Source organism: Mastigoproctus giganteus, chromosome 12 (assembly GCF_048544385.1).
Source record: "Mastigoproctus giganteus isolate SK-2022 chromosome 12, ASM4854438v1, whole genome shotgun sequence".
NCBI lineage: Eukaryota > Metazoa > Arthropoda > Arachnida > Uropygi > Thelyphonidae > Mastigoproctus > Mastigoproctus giganteus.
This window is the reverse complement of record NC_143586.1, coordinates 94,729,651-94,750,831: the sequence shown is the minus strand read 5'-3', so window position 1 is coordinate 94,750,831 and position 21,181 is coordinate 94,729,651. Positions and strand designations below refer to the sequence as shown.

The 21,181-nt window shown below is 34.4% G+C and overlaps 1 protein-coding gene across 1 annotated transcript in view; it reads left to right on the top strand.

Moving 5' to 3' along the window:
* The window catches only part of LOC150077286 (liprin-alpha-1-like), a 1,048,988-nt gene that overhangs the window by 1,015,183 nt on the left and 12,624 nt on the right, over nt 1–21,181 (top strand). The window contains exons 24-25 of the mRNA XM_090386159.1: nt 8,469–8,644; nt 14,418–14,486. Of these exons, the coding sequence (XP_090242285.1) occupies nt 8,469–8,644; nt 14,418–14,486 (245 nt within the window). The remainder of the gene's footprint in view (nt 1–8,468; nt 8,645–14,417; nt 14,487–21,181) is intronic.

Sequence of the window (21,181 nt, the reverse complement as noted above, 5' to 3'; positions counted from 1 at the left end):
TTCTTTCGATATGAAACTTCTTTTAGGCATTCGTTTCCAAAAAAGACCTGTTTCATCTATGTTAAAAACTTGTTGAGCAGTATAACATCCCTCTTCAATCATTTTAACAAATTCTTTTTTGAAAGTTTCGGCTCCTTGTTGATCTGCACTTGCAGCTTCTCCCTGTATTGCTACGTTGTGCAGGTTATAGCGCTTTCTAAATCTATCAAACCAGCCCTTACTAGCATTAAATGGTTCCACGTTTTTTTTGGGGTGAGCTTCCTTTAAATCTTCATATAGGCTCTTCGCTTTTTCTTTAATAATAATTGAACTTAACGGAATTCTACGTTGAATGTTGTCTTCAATAAAATTATGTAGAAGTTTCTCCATTTCAATCATAATAGCCGGCCTAGCCCTGGTCAATTTAGTTGCCTGCAGGGGAACAGCTGTTTTTCCAGCTGCTAAAATTAATTCTTTATTTTTTATGATTGTTCTTACAGTTGAACCTGCCAGTCCTAAATTATTGCACACATCCACTTGTCTTTGACCGGAATCAATTCTCTTCAAAACGTCTAATTTAATTTTCAAACTCAATGTTTTTCTTACCTTTCCAATCTTTGCACCGCGTCCAGACATTGTTGCTTTTTCATTCTTATCCGCCATAACTCTCTGCAAATGTAACTGCGTTGCACTGATTGTGATACGATGTTCGAGTACAGTAAACTGTATGTCTAACACTGTATGCACTGAATGATATCTAGAATTCCTCTGGCAAGTGAGCTGAAGACGGTGACAAATGTTTTATTTATCTGAAAAGTTCGATTTTACCGTGCAGTAAAATCAGATGGTTGTTTATTGCACGAAAATACTGTAATAAATTATGGTGTGAGTCATGGAGAATGTTTATGGAATTTCCAAAACAGTAAAACAAACAAATTTTATGTACTTCGGGTGACCACAAGGTCAGAGGAGTTCAGAAGACAAGAGAATACTGTACAAGAAACAGCACCGCATTTAGCACTCATGGGATTGATTGTGTGAAAAACATTTCGCAAGTTATAGTTCCCACAGTAAAACAAAAGAAGAGATAGGGAGTAAATCTATTTTTAGTATCTTTCTATTACAGGTCAGAACAGAAAATGCAGACTTTGTAACAACGTATGACACTGGATGGTAAATTTTTTCAGCTTGTGTACTAAAAAAGAATTTCTCCCTTGAAACTATCCACACCAAGAAAATAGAGCATATTGAAAGTTTCAATTTTGTACATAGAGTAGAAATTATAAAAATAATTACTGTAGTTAATTTCATGGTGGCTATTTTCTCCTTTTGCCAAAAAAAAAAAAAAAAAGGCTCAAAACAGACTGGACTGAAGACGGATTTGCCAAAAATTCAGTCTGTATGCTAGTAAAATAGCGTTATAATGAGTTTTGACAGCGTTATAGTCAAATACGGGTTATAATATAAGAACAGCGTTATAGCGAATCAGCGTAAAGCGAACCGCGTTATAACGGGGGCTGCTGTATATATATTTTGTATGTTCTATGACCTTTACATTATATATATTTAATATCTCCTATCAAGTTTAAATTATGTATTATGCTATACTGTTACTTTTGTAACTTCTAAATAGCTATAATAGTTAATAAATTTATCTAACTAATGCCAACCTACGTGATTCAATTTTCGAGTGACCTATTTGTGATACCGTATAAAGAAGATAAAATTATTTCACAGATTTTAGTACACAACACAACCTTTTCTTAATAGAAGTCTTCTCGTGTGCCAAATAAATGTGCACAATTTAGCATTGAGTAACCCTTGTGCCAATAAACAATATAATCAACTAACCAGCAACACAACCCTCTTTCAGAAAGATAAAGTTTTAATACATTCTAGAATAGGCAGACTTATTTTGCTTTCATTACTGTTTCACTTTCAGCTGAAAACGTTGGAATCTGCTCACTGTTTGTGTGTACCCCCCCCTTCCTACACAACATTGTCTCTAATAACAATAATTAGAGACAATGTTTTTTAACAATACACTTTGTTGGTTTCAACTCTTATATTTGATTTGATTTTTCTTTAACTTAGTGTTAAAATGCGAGCTGGGACAGTGAAAACAATGATGTTACAACATACATGTCTTCACTTCCACTTCCAGCAGGCATATTTCAGGTCCACATGAATAACATGGTAGAAATACATAATTGTGGAAAGTAATTTTAGGAAAGACTGAAAAATTTGCCAATTTAGCAGTAAGCTATGAGGGGGTATCAAAAAGTTCATACCCTTACCTAGAAATAATAGCACTAGAAAGGTGAAACTTCATAGAAACTTTAATCCTTTTCTATGTACTCTCCATGTATAGTAACACATTTCTCCCATCTGTGGATCAGTTGTTTAATGCCCTGATCATAGAAGTGGGGAATGAGATTAGCTCCGTGGGGGGGGGGAGTTTTTATGGCTACAGCTAATAGAGAAGTTTTTCTTAAATTTTTACCATTTTATTGACTTAATTGGCATATTAATTTATTTTCTAGAAGTAGCTTTATATCCCTAGTTACGATATTTAGTTTATTTTGAACTTAGAGATTTTGTAGGTTATTACTTAGTATCAGTAAAACTTGTACTGTTCGAAACTTGCCGCCATTGGGTAGTATCAATACAGAATAGCATAACTTATATCTCAAACTTGAGAGCATAAGGTATAACGTAAAACTAGATAGCATAATATGTAGCACTGTATTAGGAATCTGTTAGCTTAGTATAGTATTGGCAGTTAATCAATTAAATTTATAACTCCTTTTAATTTTTATTGTTAATTAGATTGCATTTAAACAGAAATCATGCCCCAGACTAGAGAAGCAAAGCAATGTGCACAAAGTAGCAAAAGTGCTGTCGTTCATGGGAGAACTGAATGGGACGATTCTCCAACGCATTACAGTAAAAAAAAAATGTGCAAAATGCGACATGTTTGCAGATTTCTCTCGAACAGAATATATCTAGCCATGGAGGATGTCTCTGTGTGTGTGTATGCTAGGTGCAGAGAATGTGAGAAAATTAGGTGCCAACTCAGTGTTCTGATGGGCATCTATGAGAGCTTGAAGAGTTGGGTACATGCCCTCGAAGGAATTAAAATGGGAGGGGGGCCATCAAGCTCTCAGCTACCCAACCCAACGCCAGAACTCACTCTTGTGTGCCAGGCAACATAGCGGAAATCTTCAGGGCAGAATGCACTGGTCCCACAGGAGCTGGTTATTGTCGGTGACTCAATTGTCAGGGAAAGCGGAAATATATTGTGCAAAAAGGATAGGTGGAATAGGACCAGGGTAGATCTGCCAGGGGAAAAAGTTGATAACATTGTAGAGCAAATATCATCTTTTCAGGGCACAAAAGGTGATATCGTTGTACATATTGGCACTAATGACATTAAGTGTAGGAGATCTGTGGATTTTCTTATCAAGTACAGGTCAGTGTTGAAAAAAAGGTTGCGAGTTAGGGTTAAATTTGAAAGTGTGTGCAATCCTGTCCATACACGATATGAGGGAGCATATGATAAGAGCCTTGTCAATCAATTTTGCCCTAGAGAGATTGTTCAGGGCTCATGAGGTAGAATTTTTCTCAGCATGATCTGTGCTTGTTAACAGAAGAGATTGCTTCTACAGGGTTGGGATACACTTAAATAGAAAGGGTGAAAGAATATTTGCTGATGAGCAAATATTCTTGCACCGAGCCAATGTTAGGTGGATTGGAAAACTGCTAGCTTGGGAGGGGGGAGAGATTCACAGACTTATAGATTAACAGTAGCTGCAGGCTTAGGTGGAAATGATTCTTGCACTGCTTCTATTGGAATGAGCAGAAGCCCAGAAAGCAAGTTGCTGGGGATTTCAGGAACTGCTGGGATTCATGAAACAAGTAAATACATGGATTGTGTTAGAGTAACTAAGAGTAAGAACAGGTGCATGTATACTTGCGTGTACACCAATGCTAGGAGTATAGTAAATAAAATTGAAGTGCTGGTTAAGACATCCAAGGCAGATATTGTTGGGATATCAGAGACTTGGTGTCACTCAGATATAAGGGATGCAGAATTGGAATTTGGGGAATGTGTACAGAAAGTATAGATAGGATAGAAAGGGAGAAGGGATTATGCTGTTAATTAAGAAACATAAAATCTAAGGAAGTGCATCCAGTTGAAATAGATAGACCGTGCTATGTTGAGTCGGTTTGGTGTGACATAAGCACTGGGAAAGCAAAAATGAGGGTAGGAGTTTGTTATACGCCTAATGACTCTGATGAGTACAATGAACAGTTTAACCCCAGGGGCTCACATCTGGTGAGTATGGGATTGGCACACCCAGGGTCCTAAGCAGGATATCATCATTCTTCTCTTTCTTGGTGAATTCTCTCTCTCTCTATCAGGGTAACTCATGAATTTTTTTTTTTTTTTGGCTGGTGCAGCATAAGCCTCAGGCTTCCTTGCAACATATAGCTAATAATAAATATACAGAGAAATAGACTGGGCCAGTAAATCAGAGTGACTTATATTGGGGGATTTTAACTTCCCAGATATAGACTAGAACTTGTGGGTTGGTCACTTGCACACTAGCATTGCTTTTGTGGATTTATTGGATGATTGTTTTCTACAGCAGCATGTTAGAGAGGCAACAAGAGGGAGTAACACTCTTGATGTGATTATCAGCAGTGATTATTCATGCACTGATAAAGCAACCACTAGGTGGCAGTGATCACAGTCTACTGATGTGGGATTTACTTAAAGATGTAACTACCATCAGGGTTGAAGGGAAAGGTTTTTGCTTTCGTAAAGGTGACTACAGTGGTCTCAAAGATTTTTTAAATTCTATACAGTGGGACCAACTGATAATGTTACCAACAGCAAATTCTAAATGGGAAGCATTCAAGGAAGTAATTTTGGAAGCTACTAGGCTTTTTGTTCTAACTAAGAAATACTGTTTAGGTTTAGACCCAAATGGATGTCAGATGAACTAATGAGACTCTGGGCAGAGAAGAAAAATGCATGGGATGCACATAAATTCTCAAGCTACACAGAAGCATATGGTAGGTACAATCTAGTCTGTAATCAAGTCACAAAGGAGATTAGGCAAGTGAAGGCAGATTATGAAATATCTTTGGTAAAGAATTCAAAGAAAAACAACAAAGACTTCTTTACTTATATTAACTCTAAAAGGAAGGAGATGAATCAGTTTGGTCCACTTGATATCAACGGTTTGATTGTAAATGATCATTCTCAGATAGCTGCCAAACTAAATGAGTATTTTGCATCTAAATTCACATGAGTTGTTATTCAAGGAGGATAGGACCAGATGTTTATCAAACTCTAACAGAGGGTTAAACGATTTTGTAATAACAGAGAAAAGTGGAGGAAAAATTGTTAAAGTTAAACAAAAGAAAGGCACCTGGGGTAGATGCAGAGGTATATTGCTAAATAAAATAGTACTGGAATGCTCGTTCTCCAGAAGACTATATGATAATGGCACACTGACTGTACAGTAACTCAATCAGACTTCAGACTCATGGTTCATAGCACAACCTGTTCTAGCGTTCAGCTCATGGTGAATCAAAATGCAGCATTAGCATGCATCACAGTATATCTCATTCATTGGATCTCTTTAACTAACACATTGTACATTAGTAAGAAACGTTCAAGTTTCATTGCAAAATTTATATTTTTGTTTTTAAATAAATTTTTAATGAAATCTATTAATTTTAAAGATTACTATTAATATATATTTTTAATAGCAATGGGTAAAATAAATATTTCTGCCTCCTCTTTGATTATACCATTGTTTCATAATATAGGTGTATAAATTTAATGATTTTCTATTATGACATTTAGAAAAATTACCAGAACATCGTTCCAGTGCATTTTGACTCGAATACACCACTGGGTAGATGGAATCTATCCAGCTATATTAAAGGAGGTGGTAAAGGAAGTAAGCAAACCCTTTGCCTTAATTATGAGATCACCCTTGGACTCAGGGTAAGTCCCCACGGACTGGAGATGTGCAAATGTATCCCCAATTCATAAAGGACGATCAAAGGGTGACACGAGTAATTACAGACCAGTTAGTTTAACTTCTGTTCTGGGTAAAATAATGGAGTCCCTGGTTAAAGATGCATTGCAGGATCATCTAGACAAGACTGCAGCAATAATTCAGACACAGCATGGGTTTGTTAAGGGGAAAGTCTTGCCTGACCAATTTGATTAGATACTATGATGTGGTCGCAAAGGAACTGGAGAAAAAAAATAATTTTGATATCATATACTTGGATTTCAGGAAAGCTTTTTATACTGTTGCTCATAGGACACTACTGTACAAATTGGAGCAGTATGTCATTGAGGTCAAGTTGCTACAATAGATAAAAGGATGGTTGAATGGGAGAAGACAGAGAGTGGTAATCATTACTCCATGTAGAGCAGTATAGGTCTATGTGGACTAATTAGTGGTGTCCTAAGGGACACCACTAATGTTATTAGTGGTGTCCCTCAGGGTTCGGTGTTGTGCCCATTGTTGTTTTGGATATTTATCAGTGATGATAAATATCCAAATTTATCAATGATGAGTATATATCATGCTTAATGTCAAAGTTTGCAGATGATACAAAGGTTGGCAGGGTTGTTAATAACAGTAATGACAGTATGCTGCTGCAACAGGATCTGGAAAAGTTGGGCAGATGGTCTGAGAAGCGGCAACTGAAGTTTAACATTGATAAATGCAAAGTACTGCATATGGGTAGCAGTAACCCCAAAGAAATGTACCAATTGGGTGGTATTACACTCAGGATAGTGGAGAATGAGAGACCTCAGGGTAATTGTGCAGTCAAATATGAAGTTCTCTGTGCCAGTGCAAATAGGCTGCCACAGTGGGTCTTGTCAATAATATACAGGAATTTTGTGAGCAGGGATAAGGAGGTGTATGCAGTACTCAAGGCAATGGTCAGGCCACACCTTGAGTACTGCATACATGTCAGGAAGCCTCATTTTAGGAAGGATGATGTAGAGTTGCTAGAACGAGTACAGAGAAAGGCAACAAGACTGGTGAATGGAACAAAGGGTGGTCTTACCAAGAAAGGCTTAAGTTCTGCAAATTGTAGTCAGTGTCTGTAGATTAGGCATCTGCGAGGCGATCTAATTGAGGTGTATAAGGCCTTGAATGAGTTGAGCAGGCTCAATGCTGATGGAATTTTTCCTCTTGCTCAGATTGCAAACCTGAGGGGGAACATAGATTCAAACTGAGGAAAGACAGTTATAGAATAGATGTGTGGAAATTTGCCTTTAGCCAGCAGGTAGTTTATTGCTGGAACAAACTTCCATCTGTTGTTGTGGAAGTTGATAGCTTAAATAAATTCACGGCAGAACTAGACAAACATTTGGAACGAAGGATTAGTAGGGTTTTTTGGGCTGATGCTGTATAAGCCTGCTTTCTTGCATCATATGCCTGTGTTAATGCTAATGTCTGCATCTTTTGCCTGAAACCATGATTCCACTTCATTGATGACTTCCTGAGGCAAATCAAAGCAGCATCCACGCATGGTTTCTTCATTTCTTGAAACAAGAAATAGTCTGATGTGCTAGGTCATGAGAATAGGATGGATGCTGCAATAGCAGAAATCCAACAGTTAATGAGAACACATTGCTTCTGCAAAGGTGTCAGCAATCTTGGAACCCAACTTGCAGAGACCTTAGACATGTGTAGATGGTCATGTAAAATGCTGTGGGCAGACCAATAACTAATTCCCACTGAATTTGTGTGGAATTGGGTTGTCAAACATCTGTCACTCAGCACCAGCTGCTCAACCTTTGCAACCATTGCACTGTCTATGAATGTTGATGGCCTTCCTTCTCTTGGCTCTTCAAAGACACTTGTACGACAGCACTGGAACTCCCATTTTCACTTTTTTACAGTGTAGTAGGATGGAAAATTCTGCCCATACACAGCTTTCATTTCTTCATCAATTTCCTGAGCTTTCTTGCCCTGATCTTGATCACTGCTCGATACTCCACTTTGTACAACCATAGCGTCCTTCCTCAGATTCCGTGCTCCACCTCTAGTGTACGATCACCTACGGGAATGAAATTTCACATGTTAGTTATTGAATATGTAGACACTTATATTAAAAATGGCATCTTCCTACTGATGCTTTATCTAGGTCAAGGTACGAACTTTTTGATACCTCCTTGTATGTAATGCAATGAAAAAATTACAGTTTGTACTTTTTAAAAATAAATTTCGGAAAAAGTATATTATTTATTGTCAAGGTTGATGTCAAAATGAAAAATAACAGCTGTAGGCATCATAAATATACCGGATGTGGTTTTAATAATGTCTACAGTTATTACCTTTCAGTTATTTATCATAAGTTTATTTCTGCAATAACTTGATAATCTCATAATTCTTTATAAACTTATAAAATTTTTAATATGTAATTTTCTAACTATGCAGATGTTCTGGTGTGGTCCAATGATAGAGTTATCAAATGGTTAGATGCAATAGGTTTAAAAGAATATTCCATTAATCTCCAAGAATCTGGAGTTCATGGTTCAGTCATTGCACTAGATGAAAGTTTTGACCATAGTGCTATGGCCCTGGCCCTTCAAATACCAACACAGAATACTCAGGTAAATGTTTTGAGATATTTAGGTTTTAATACTTCTTGTTACTGTCCTGAGTTTCATATATCCAATTGGGTTTAATATGTCTAACATATTCATATTGATTCCTAAAGGTTAAAGATCACAGTTAAAGTGAACAAAATAATTTTCAGATATATTAACATTTATTCCTTCTTAACTGTCCTTTACGCTTCACAAATTTATTGCTCCATAGCCCCCCCCCTCAAATTTAAAATGCCGTGCTTACCATTGAGCCCTGGATTAAGTACAATTTTTCAAGCAGCAAAACAATAAATTCCTTCTTGGGCATTCACCTGATTTTTATGGTATTCACTGTTGATGCACAGTAGAATTTTTTAAAATTACTTATTTCTAAGATGATATTCATTAAATCTTAGTTTTATGCTCCTAGTTATTACTGCTCTCTAATAATTTTAGATCAGTAAAATTTTAATTGTAAGAGTCCTAAGAATTATTATAATACATGGTTTCCATAAATTATTGACCACATTACAATATTTTATAACAGGAACTACAGGAGATATCGGCAAACAGTTTTTTCAGTGGAAAGGACAACTCTGAAAGTTAACAAGTTTCTACATGCACACCATTTATAGCATATAGGATGTCCAAATAATTTACAATTTTGCACCAAGTGTTTTATAGCATTTGAGGCATGGTGGAAGCAGTCGGATCAGTGACTCACTTGTTTGTTTGTTATTTGGTTTTTAGGAGCATTAGCAACTAAGGCCATATTGCTCGGATATGCGGTAGTCATTCCCTGACCTTTCCGCATCCTCCGTATTTGGTGGTGACGGGCTCGAACCCCGGTCTAATCAAGAAGCGTGTGCTACGCACTGCTGCTCCTTCCCACCTGGCTACGGAGCCGCCGATCCACTTGTGAAGTTCATCTAGATTTGCAACTGGCGTATGATACACCTGATCCTTCACATAACCCAACATAACCTGATCCTTCACATAACCCAACATAACCTGATCCTTCACATAACACAAAAAGTTCAGTGGAGTTATATCGGTGAGTGAGGGGTCCAGAGAATTGGTCCTTCCCATCCAAGAAATTGAGCACTGAGAAATTGTTGCACAGTTAAAGCCCAATGAGGAGGAGGAGTGCCATCTTGCTGAAACATAATGTTTGATTGATATTCTGCCATCTGCAGGATTGCAAAATGCTCTAGCTTATCCAAGAAATTGTTACTGTTTACAGTAGGCACAGCAAAGAAAAATGAGACAATTACCTTGTTTTGGGGAAATGGTGCACCACACTTTAATTTTGGGGAATCCCATTCATGTTCGCTAAAGACACAAGGTGGTATTGTTGCCCCAGATCCTGCAATTATGCAGTTGACCTTACTGGACAGGTGGAAGGTGGACTTGTCACTAAAGCAACTTTGTTCTGGAAGTTGGTCGTCATTTTCAATCTGATTGAGCATATCCGTAGAAAATGTTCTCCGATGTAGCGGATCATCCGGTTTCAGTACTTACACAAGCTGGATTTTGTATCATAAAGTTTCAGGCAGTGGTGGAAAATCTTGTGAATGGTTGATTATGGCATTTCTACTACTATGCTAGCATGGCAAATACATTTCCTTAGGCTGCATGTAAAACTTCACGAATGCACTCAACATTCTTAATACTTACCACAGCCCAACCCACACCCTTTTTATGTAAGACACTGCCAGTTCCCTTAAACTGTTCTACTCGTCACTTAATGGACTTGCCTGAAGGTAACCCCACCTTCATATTCCTAGTGGTACTGCCTTTGCACTGTAACTACAGATTTAAACTTGTCAAATCACAATACACACACATCACTTTCTTTTGTACCATTGTCATTTTAATGGTTATTGTAAGGTGTAACTATTATCAATATTAATGATATCTACACAATGCTATACAAAACTCTTTGAGTAGCTCTTTCAAATGATATAAACATTATTCGTATATCAGCTCTGGCTTGCACTTAATAATTGTTTGTAATGTGGTCAATGATTTGTGAATTCCCTGTACTTATAGGAGATATACATACCCTTTATTCCATTTTGCCAGCTGTCTGGTGGCCAGAAAAACTGGTTAAACTTTGGAATTGTTTCATTTGAATTTATCTTTTATATAATGTAATATATCTGATGCAATTTGATAATTTGTAGTTTTCATCATTTAATTTCTATAATTTTAAAAGTGACCCTTGCTGACCATTCTTGAAGTCAGCTTGCTTGCTTGCTTTAATAATAATGACTGTGAAAATTAAAATTGTCTATCTGCACTTCAAATTAACCACACAATAGGCCATAATATGTTCTTTTAAAGTTTTTTTTTTTTTTTTTTTTAAAGATGAGTTAGCTTCTGATAGTTGTATAGTTACACTGCTTATAAACCAGGTAATGCATTTACTATATTATTAATTGACTTAATAACAGGGTAATTTGGGTCACTAACATAGATTACTAAAGTTTTGATTTTTTGTTTGAAAATGTGTTGTCACACTGGCAGTTTGTTACAGTGCAGTATGAGGTTAAAATGAAATTTGATTTCAGAAAAGTTCCAGGAAGAGTTTTTTAACAAGGTGGAGCAAGACTACGTATAATAAATGTAGCTCTTCATTTCCTGAAGGAATGCTTTAATGATAAAATCATCTCTAATTGATATTTTGGATTATATTGGATTGGATGGTCTCAGCCATCGTACTGTCAGATCTGAATTCCAGTAATTATTTCCTTTAGAGGGTTCCTACAGGAAATGCCTACAGAAATGATCTTTATACCATTGAAGAATTAATAAGTGAGGTCACAGTTGCTGCAGAAGCTACCTCTGAAGACACACTTGTTGCAATCATGGTAAACTGCAGCCAGTGTTTGCAAATGGTCTCTAAGCACAGGGATTACACACTGGATATGTTTTTACTTCAGTAATTAACTCCCCATCTTATGTGTTTAATGATGCCAAACTCACCAGTGCCAGCACAATACATAAAAAAATAGGCCTTCAAAACTGTTGCATCTTTTTTCAGTGGCCCTCTATATTAACACTTATTGCTAATACAATACGTGTTTGTTAGATTATCCAAAATTTGTTGTCTTATTCAATATAACCAATTAAACAGTTATGTAAAGTTTTAATCTTGCATAGATTGTAAGCGTTTCCTCAAGTACCAGATTATAGTGTAAGAAAGCCATGTTCATTCATGACTGTATCAAAAAGAAATATAAGTTGAAGATAATGCAAAAAATTATTTACCATACCATTTAATATAATTTTTTTTTTTAGCAAGGAACAGTGGTATATGCATGAAAGTTAGTTTGATACATCTTTTCTCTGTTTCTTTTCTTTTCTCTTTTTTTGGACTAAAAAGCATTGCTACCATAAAAAACAGCGGAAATATATGGAAAATAGAAAATTAAAAAAAAATAATGATAAATAAAGATCCATTAAAATTTTATTCAAAAAGCATTCATAATATACATAATTGTCACACTTTGCAGTGATATACTTCATCTGTTGTTTGTTTTTGGAAAAGCTACAATAGTTTTGAATATTCCTGACTAATTGACACACTTGATTCTCCATAGTGATTAAAAGCATATAATGAAATGGTGGGAATGAGGTGCTATGGAATATTTCTGGAGCACCTCATTCCCTTATGAAAAGAGATATATCCAAGGGTGTACCATTTTTCATGTAAATCTTTCAGGATACAAATTTACATTTTTTATTTGCAGGCATAAGGAGTAGGTCTTTTTTTTGACTAAAATATACAAATTTTCTGCATTGCTACCATAAAAAAAAAAACTGTCTATTAACTGACACTGTTTGAAGGTACCTTCAAACAGTGTGTCAGTTAATGTATAAAAACTGTCTTGAAATTTTTCTGGTATGTGCTGCCATATCTTGTATATGTTTTCAACTAATTGTAGACAATTTATAATAGATGGCAGCAAGAAAATAACTTTTGAAAACAGGAGGAGGAGATCTCACCTCTTGACTTCAGTTCTCTGATTTGGACTCACAAAGATTGAAATTGAAGAATTTTTATAGAATTCAGATACAGAAGTTTATAAGACCAAATCAGGTGATACATAAAGAGAATGAATGTAGAACATATCACATCAAATTTTTTTTTTTTTTTTTTTTACAAATTTTTTAAAAAAAATATAATTTTTGACAATTTTACTCTAGTGTTAGTCAATAAAATCAAAATAAGAAAATTAATAGTTTAAAGCATTTATGTATAGTGTTTTTGTTTTTACAAAATTTATAAATTCCACAAAAGAAACTCACTTAACAAAGCCCGCTGCTATCAAAAATTTACTATTGTGAGGCCCATTATATACACATGTGGCAAACTCATTCATGAAAGGTTTATATTAAGAGCCTCACAAATTTTCTCTAAACAAAGATGCAACATTTTCTGTTTCAATTTACTATGGATTGTGAAAAGTCATTGTACATGTCAGACCTCGCCTCTTATACTACGTCAAAGAATGACTTTATAGTATAAGGGGCTATGATGGTGTAGAGGCCCCTTGCAAGGATGCCATTTTATACCTTTCATAGTTTGAGGCTTCTGACATGAGCTTAATTATGGATTATGAGAAATTAATTGTGTAATTGGCATCTAATAGAAGCCACATTAGTAATTTATCTGATTGTGGGAGTGCTAGAGGTGCTGAAAGAATAGTGAATCTTTTCTGATAAGGTGGATGGGGAGAGTGGATAAGATAAATAGATGAATAAAAGAAGGACCCTTTTTCAGGGGCTCTCTCTCTCTGTATGAAATTTCTGGAAGCTGTCTTTTATTGATTAAGGTAAACTATGTACTAATGGAATAAATTAGTAGATAATTAATTTATCCCTTTTTCATCACTTTAAATTTCTTGAGCTATATCTGGGGATTTTTTTATTATTATTTTTTTCCAACTTGATTTTCAATTCTACCTCCAACTTCTGTCAGTTCTTTCATTTTCTAAACTAATTTCAGGATACAAAATGAAAGAACTAACAGAAGTTGGAGGTATAATCGGAAAACAAATAAAAAAAAAACATATAGCTCAAGAAATTTCAAGTAATGAAAAATGGATAAATTATCTACTAATTTATCCCATTAGTATATAATTTTTCTTAAAATAAAAGACAGCTTCCATTCAACAAAAAAGATAAAATTAAAATTTCATATTAAAAACAAAAAACTGATAGAGTGAGCAGATTGGAAAGATTAAAATATTAGAATGGCCAGCAAGTTCCCTCAACCTCTCCTCCTACTTGAACACATACTCTAAAAGGATGACACAAACTTTCCACCAAGAATTACATTAACTGATTACTAGGATGTCAAAGCCTTTTCAAGCAAGTTCAAAATAATCAGGTTCAAGCAGAGATGCAGGGTGTTTCCCTAGGATTTAACTCTTCATTCTGCAAACTTACATTAGAACACATGCAATTTACAGTTACAAAACATGACCTTATGGCTTAAAGTTACAAATTTGAACTACAATTTTAAGTCCCCCCATATAATATTTAATATCTAATTAGTAGCTATCATTCTGTATTTCTACTTCATTTCAATCCCTTGATTCTCAGAAACATTTTTTAATGTGTTATTAGTATATGATAATGTATAAAAACATTCCACACATGCTTTGGAAAAATTATATTATTTTATAAATAACATATGAGTAAATCATTGTTACAATTGTTTCACATTTATTAAAGAATCATTGTTCTGAGTACAGATTATAAATCATTAATATCACATGTTTCATAGGCAAGGCAAATTCTAGAACGAGAATTTAACAATCTTCTTTTGAAGGGAACAGAGAGAAGACCAGATGAGGTAAATACAATTAACTGCTTTTTAAGCCTTGGGTATAATTAAGAATAATAATGAGCACTTAGGGACTGTCTTCAGTAAGAATGTTTATTTTTAACATTATCTTTTGTTTTGCTGATTTTAAGATGCTCATATTTTTCATAATTATTTCATTCTGCACTCTCTTATCTTGAGCGTGTAATCTGAAAAATGCATACCTTAAAATGATTAGCAACTTCTCCATTATTATAAAAGGGAGATTGTCTAGTAAGTATTGAAATTCTCTATGCTTACTCAAAACTTACATTTGTACTTACTTCTGTTATGTACTTTCACTAAGTTTGCTCTCAAGTCTTAATAGTAAAATACCATATCACATTCTTATATATTGGTACTGAAAAGTATGCTTCTATAAAAATATTTTTTTATAATGCACCGACTTAAAATAATTTCTTCCTTCTCCCTTTTATAAAATTTTGAGGCATGATACCTTTCCATCATTTGGTATATCTCTTTATAGTTTATTCCTTTACTGCTAATTCTGAACACTCATTGCTTTAACTCTTTTCATATTGATCTCTAGTCTTACCTCATTGCTTTCAAATGCAAGCTCCCTGTATAGGAACAGGACTTGGATTTTGCATTAAATAAGAATTTTGTATAATGCCATGAATATAAATCTTTTGGGAAAGTAGGCTATTTTTCTTGCTCTCTCTCTCTCTCTCTCTCTCTCTCTCTCTCTCTCTCTCTCTCTCTCTCTCTCTCTCTCTCTCTCTGTGCACATGTGTGTGCGTGAGGGAAGAGTCCTTTCTACAAAATAGCTTATTTTTTATTATAATTCAGAGGTATTACTCCATATTGTAGCAAATCTCAATTAGTCTAGTTTCCTGAAAGCCTATAAAACGTTTTTTAAATTAAGGAAGAGTAGTTGTAGACTAAATGTAAGAAAATTTTCTCTTAGTCAAAGGGCTATTAACTGCTGGAACAACTTGCCATCTAATCTTGTAGAACTAGAGATCTTATGTCAATTTAAGCGTGGTTTGGACAGATATCAGGATGTGAAAACAGGATTTTTTTTTAATACAAAATCCAATCTAAATAAGCCTGACTTCCGTTCATCATTTTTCCACTATTAATACTGATACTAAAGGTTATTACATAGGTAGCAGGACCCTTTCACATTAATACTGATGCTAAAGGTTATGACATAGATAGTAGTACTCTTTCACTCTTAACAGTAGGCAAAAGAGCTCTTAGATACATGAGACAGCATTAAGCAAACTAAGACATTTTATTCTAACAGAATGTACAGAGTGTGCAAACATTTTGATTTTGATATTATGCAGTAACAACAGAATACCTAAGAACTCTTTGCAGACTAAAAATTAGTCCTCAATGTGCTGTTAATGTTGACATCATAAATCAGAAATATGGCTGCTATTAGCAGCTGATAGGTTGATGGTTCAACAAAAAAATTAGAAAAAATGTCCTGGCTAATTTTTTGAATATTTCCTAAATGATTAGTGTCACTTCCTTAAATATAGTTGTAGTAATATCAAAACATAACTGCCACATTAAATATAAAGAACACTACATTCAAATGAATTTTCTGATGATTGTATTGCAACAGATGTGACAATAGACACAAACCACTGAATTACTAATATTTACAAATTATTTATTTTCACTATGAAAATGTGGCAATTATGAACTTTAGGACCTGGTAAGAAAACTTTGCTTTAATTTTTCAAAGCAGCATATTGGTCACTGCCAATCAAACTTGCACTGTTATAGGATTTGAACTATTGGTATTAAAATTCCTTGATGTGTCTTTCATTGATTGCCCTTAAACACATTTGACAGCTATTGCAAATCAAAATACACACTAAAAAAAAAACATTTTGCATAAACTTTGCAACCAGTAAGTTATGATATGTCATCATTAAAAATTCTAATTTATGACAGATTCATAAAATTTATCAGAAAATGCAATTATTCAGAATATTCTATAATCCCTGATATTAAAATTCAAATGATGGTACCTTACTGAATGTTGATTTAGTACAACACAATCTTCTAAAAGTAGTTTGTGTTCTAAATAATAAAATTCTCAATGAGCTTACTATATTATGCAACAAATTTATTTACAAAGATAATTATATTATGTTCTGTATACACTAATTTGCCTGTTTCTTCAAATAGTTACAGTCTCTAATTGGTACAGTGTTTGCCAAAGAAATGGACAATTGTAGAAATCAATTTTCCTGTGCACTACTGATGTAGGAGTAATTCAGTGTGTTGTATTGTGTTGTAAACATCGTATCATTTAGTAACCATGGAGCAATGGACTTGTGCGCAAGTGCATTCGTGATTATAAACATATAAAAGTAATGATAATATCATGACCATTCAGTGCTCATTTTTCTGCCATTTCGACCTCAGCCATTATAATCCAATACTGTTGTATTTCTTAATCCATTAAAACAAGGATTAAGAACTATGAGGAAACTAGTCCTGAACTGATAGAACCAGTTTCCTCATAGATAGAAGAATAAACCTCCATGAAAAGAAAGAAATGTACATATGCCAGAAAACTTCTTTGCTATCAGGGCTGCTCTCAAACAGAGTCCATGCCATTCTGCACATGCCATATATTCTGACAGGAGTTTACAACATATTTTGCATAAAAACTTAAATTTCCACCCATAAAATCCAGACAGTACATGCATTGAAAGATGATTACATTTGCCACTCAAATTTTTGTCATCGGTTCGGGTCAAGAATAAGGATATTATTCAGAATTGTTTTGTGACTGATGAAGCACATTTTCATCTCTCCATATTTTTAATGTGAGAATTTTTGGTATTGGTTGAAGAAAACCCTCATTTACTGCTAGACTTTGACCAGTACTAGGACTGTGCTATGGTGTGCCATATTATCTTTCGGCATTATCAGCCCCTACAACGAAAATGCAAAAACTGTGGCATCTTGAGGCATTTCCATTACAAGAATTAACCAGTTTCCCTCAAGTTGATGATACACAGTGTGAGCAAGATGCAGCAAATTTCCATTGGGCCATAATATGAACAAACAGTTGGGGGGGGGGGACAGATAGATGATGGGGAAGTGTTGTTATTTCATTTACTTAATATCAATGAATTCTGTAAGACAGCTGTTTTACAGTTACATCATGTCATGTCCAGAAATGGGGGACATTCCTTGGCCAACAAGATCATCTGATTTTATGGCCTTTTTTTTTTTTTTTTTTGGTGAGTTGTTTGAAAAATAAGTCTGCATCTGTCACTAATGCACTAGTGCCCTGCTTAAATTCAAAAGAAATATCTAGAATCCTAGTGGAAATGTTTTGCCATTGTAATGAACAGTATATGCTGAAGATTGAAGGAGCATTTGTGCTAGGATGTCTTTGTGGTCATCTGAGATGGCATCTTCAACAAACAAAATGCTTTTTTTCTGTACTTTTTGGTTTCTTTATAATTTCTAAAAAAATTCAATGAATTTTTGAGTTTTTATAATTGCCTGTTATTTTGTCACGCTCTGTACCTGTAAAACTTGCCACAGTGCTGGTCTTAATTACATTAGTCTGTAATCATTTGCAATGATATAGGTGCAAACCTCTCTAAGAAATTACTCTTCCTTCTGTTTTCAGTGTTATTATCCACTCCCACTGCATTAAGATTCACTATCTTGTCAGAAATGCATATACACCAACTTTGTAGAAGAATAAGAGAAATTTACCTCAGTTTTATGCATAGAACACTTCCATATGAACTCTGCAGAATTTAAAACGAATATAACATTAACACAAAATGATTACAGTAAAAAATAAATTGAAAACGATTAAAAAATCAATTGAACACAATTAAAAAATTAATTAATTCATTCATTCAACTCTTAGCTCAAACAAATTTTTGTTTTTGCCAATGGGATTGAGTCTAAGCGGCTTAATATCAGAGGTCTATCTCTCAAAGATTGGGCATCTTTTGATACCTTTTCTACCCCATATCACATACTATGAGAGTTATTTAGACGATGTTCTTGTTATTACTGATAGTAGCACTATCCAAGACATTTTAAATTAATTTAATAATATTGATCCTAGACTCAGTTTTACATTGGAAAGGGAAAACACTGATACTAAATCATAATTTTTTTTTTAAATTACTCGGAACTCGAATAAAATCCAATTTAACATCTGTCGTAAACCAACAAACACCAGTATGCTTCAATTTATCAATGCCTATAAATATTCAACAATGGAATCTGCTTTCAGCTCAGAAATACAGATATTAACTGGCAGTTATCCCCCCCCTTGCTACAATAAACCAAATTAGGGTACAAGCTAAGGATAGAATACAAAAAACTACACCAACCAAAAATAGTAACATCAAAAAATACTTGATTTCTGTCCCATACATTGAACAGTGGCACAAACAGCTTAACATATTCTTTAAAGATACTGAATTTAAGATTGTGGCCAGACCAATATGGAAATTACATGCTATACTGAACAATTGCTCAGTCCTTTCCTCTTTCACAACACATAAATGACCAGATATACAACATTACTTGCAGTGATTGTGACTTGTCCTACCAAAGATTGATGTGGTTTCTGCTGAATTTTAGGGTTAAACAGCATGCATCCTCAGTTCATGCTTCTCTTTCGGCAGTGTCAGAATTAGCCCTTCATGCCGTTAATGAAAAACATACTTTTTTATTCAACAAGGCCAAAATACCTAGTGTATAACATAATTATACGAGAATATTAATTGCAGAAACCATTGACATAAGAATTCTATTAACGTTCGCCATCTATATCTAATTTCTGATTCGTGGTCTTTTACCCGCATGTGTGAAGACAAATAATCTTTATTTAAGATTCATGCTCACACATACTCCATAATTTTCATTCCTGTGATCATGACATACAGTTGAAAAGCTCTCTCAGCTTCAAGAAGGAAATTCGTTTTTCAAAATTTGCATTAAACTTAAATTTTTTAATTTTGTTCAATTGATTTTTTAATTGTTTTCAATTTATTTTTTACTGTAATCATTTTGCGTTAATGTTATATTCATTTTAATTTCTGGAGAGTTCATGTGGAATTATTCTATGTATCATATTGATGTAAATTTCCTTTATTCTTCTACAAATATTGAAATCAACATAGAATGTATTGAGCATCATAGCTCTGGTTTATACTACTATCATATACACCAAAAGATCTGCATTATATTTTTATGTATACTCAAGGAAACAATTGTTGTTTATATGCATTTTTACATTGACTTTTATTAGAAAATTATATAGCTCTAGACCAAAAAATTACATGGTCACCTAGCAGATAATTGTTTATGCATTAAAACTATTGATGCTTTTTATTCCTATCTACAGTTCTTTCTATTAACTCTCAGATTGCTTTTCAAGCTGCTGCAAATCTAGTTTATGCCCTGCTTTTCCTATAGGCTGTAGCTGTAGCCCAAGATCTGTAAAAAGATTCATGCTCTCAGTGAATTTTACTAATAATTCTTAATGGAATATCCACCTTTATGGATTTTAACCTCTCCAAAAAGAAAAAGAATGTCCTAAGTACAGGCTTTTATATCTTTAAGCTTTGCCATAGTAATATAATCTAATCTCCTTAGTTGATATTAATTTATCACCATATTTTTTACTGGAGTCTTAAGTGGAGCAAGAGAAGATCCTACATAAGTGTAAGGATCCCAAATGATTATATCTGGTGTTCAATGGTAATTGGCATAATATAGGATCACTACAACATAACCCCTGTTTGTCCATTGAATAATACCATCCTTATTATTCATTAAGTCCTTTTATTTTTTTAAGGTCTTCTTGTATTTATTTATTATTTTTTTGTCTGTAATTTAACTAGGTAAACAATACTGTGTGGATGTCTTGATTTGTTTTCTGGAAGAAACTCCAAAATGGTAAACACAAGGATTAGCCAGAATGCCATCAACGTATGCTGTCCATTCATTAAATCCAATATGCTGAATTTGACTGGAATACAAGTTTCTAACATCCTCTACCTCCAGAGAGTAAAATAAAAATTCTATGACTATAATAGGAGGTAATTCTGTTGATCTTCCCATTCATTAAATATCCCTTTCCTTGATAAAGAAGGCGCCTCCGTAGCCAGGTGGGAAGGAGCAGCAGTGCGTAGCACACGCTTCTTGATTAGATCGGGGTTCGAGCCTGTCACCACCAAATATGGAGGATGCAGAAAGGTCAGGGAATGACCACCACATATCCCGGAGCAATATGGCCTTAGTTGCTAATGCTCCTGAAAACCAAATAACCTTGATAAAGAAGTGCTCAAAAAGCTTGTGTCCACTTCTGTGGGAGTATTATACAGAGGAAAATAGAAAAATTCAGCCTTAATAAATTCTCCAACAACATGAGGAAATTAAGGCATTCAAAAATTAACCTGAAGCTGCCAGTTAGATGGTATAGTTTTATTCCCTCCCCACAAGTATATTTGAGTTTTTAATCCCAACCTTTCATCCAAAAGATATAGTTGGCCATGTTGGCACCACTGATAATGAAATATGTGGTCTTCCAATATTTTGCCTGGCATATGATAAGCCTATTTTCTCAAACATATTTAATGAGATAACAATGAGTCTGATATGGGCATTTTCACTGTGCATTTGCCTTAGGGCCACTGCAACTTCCCTAGATG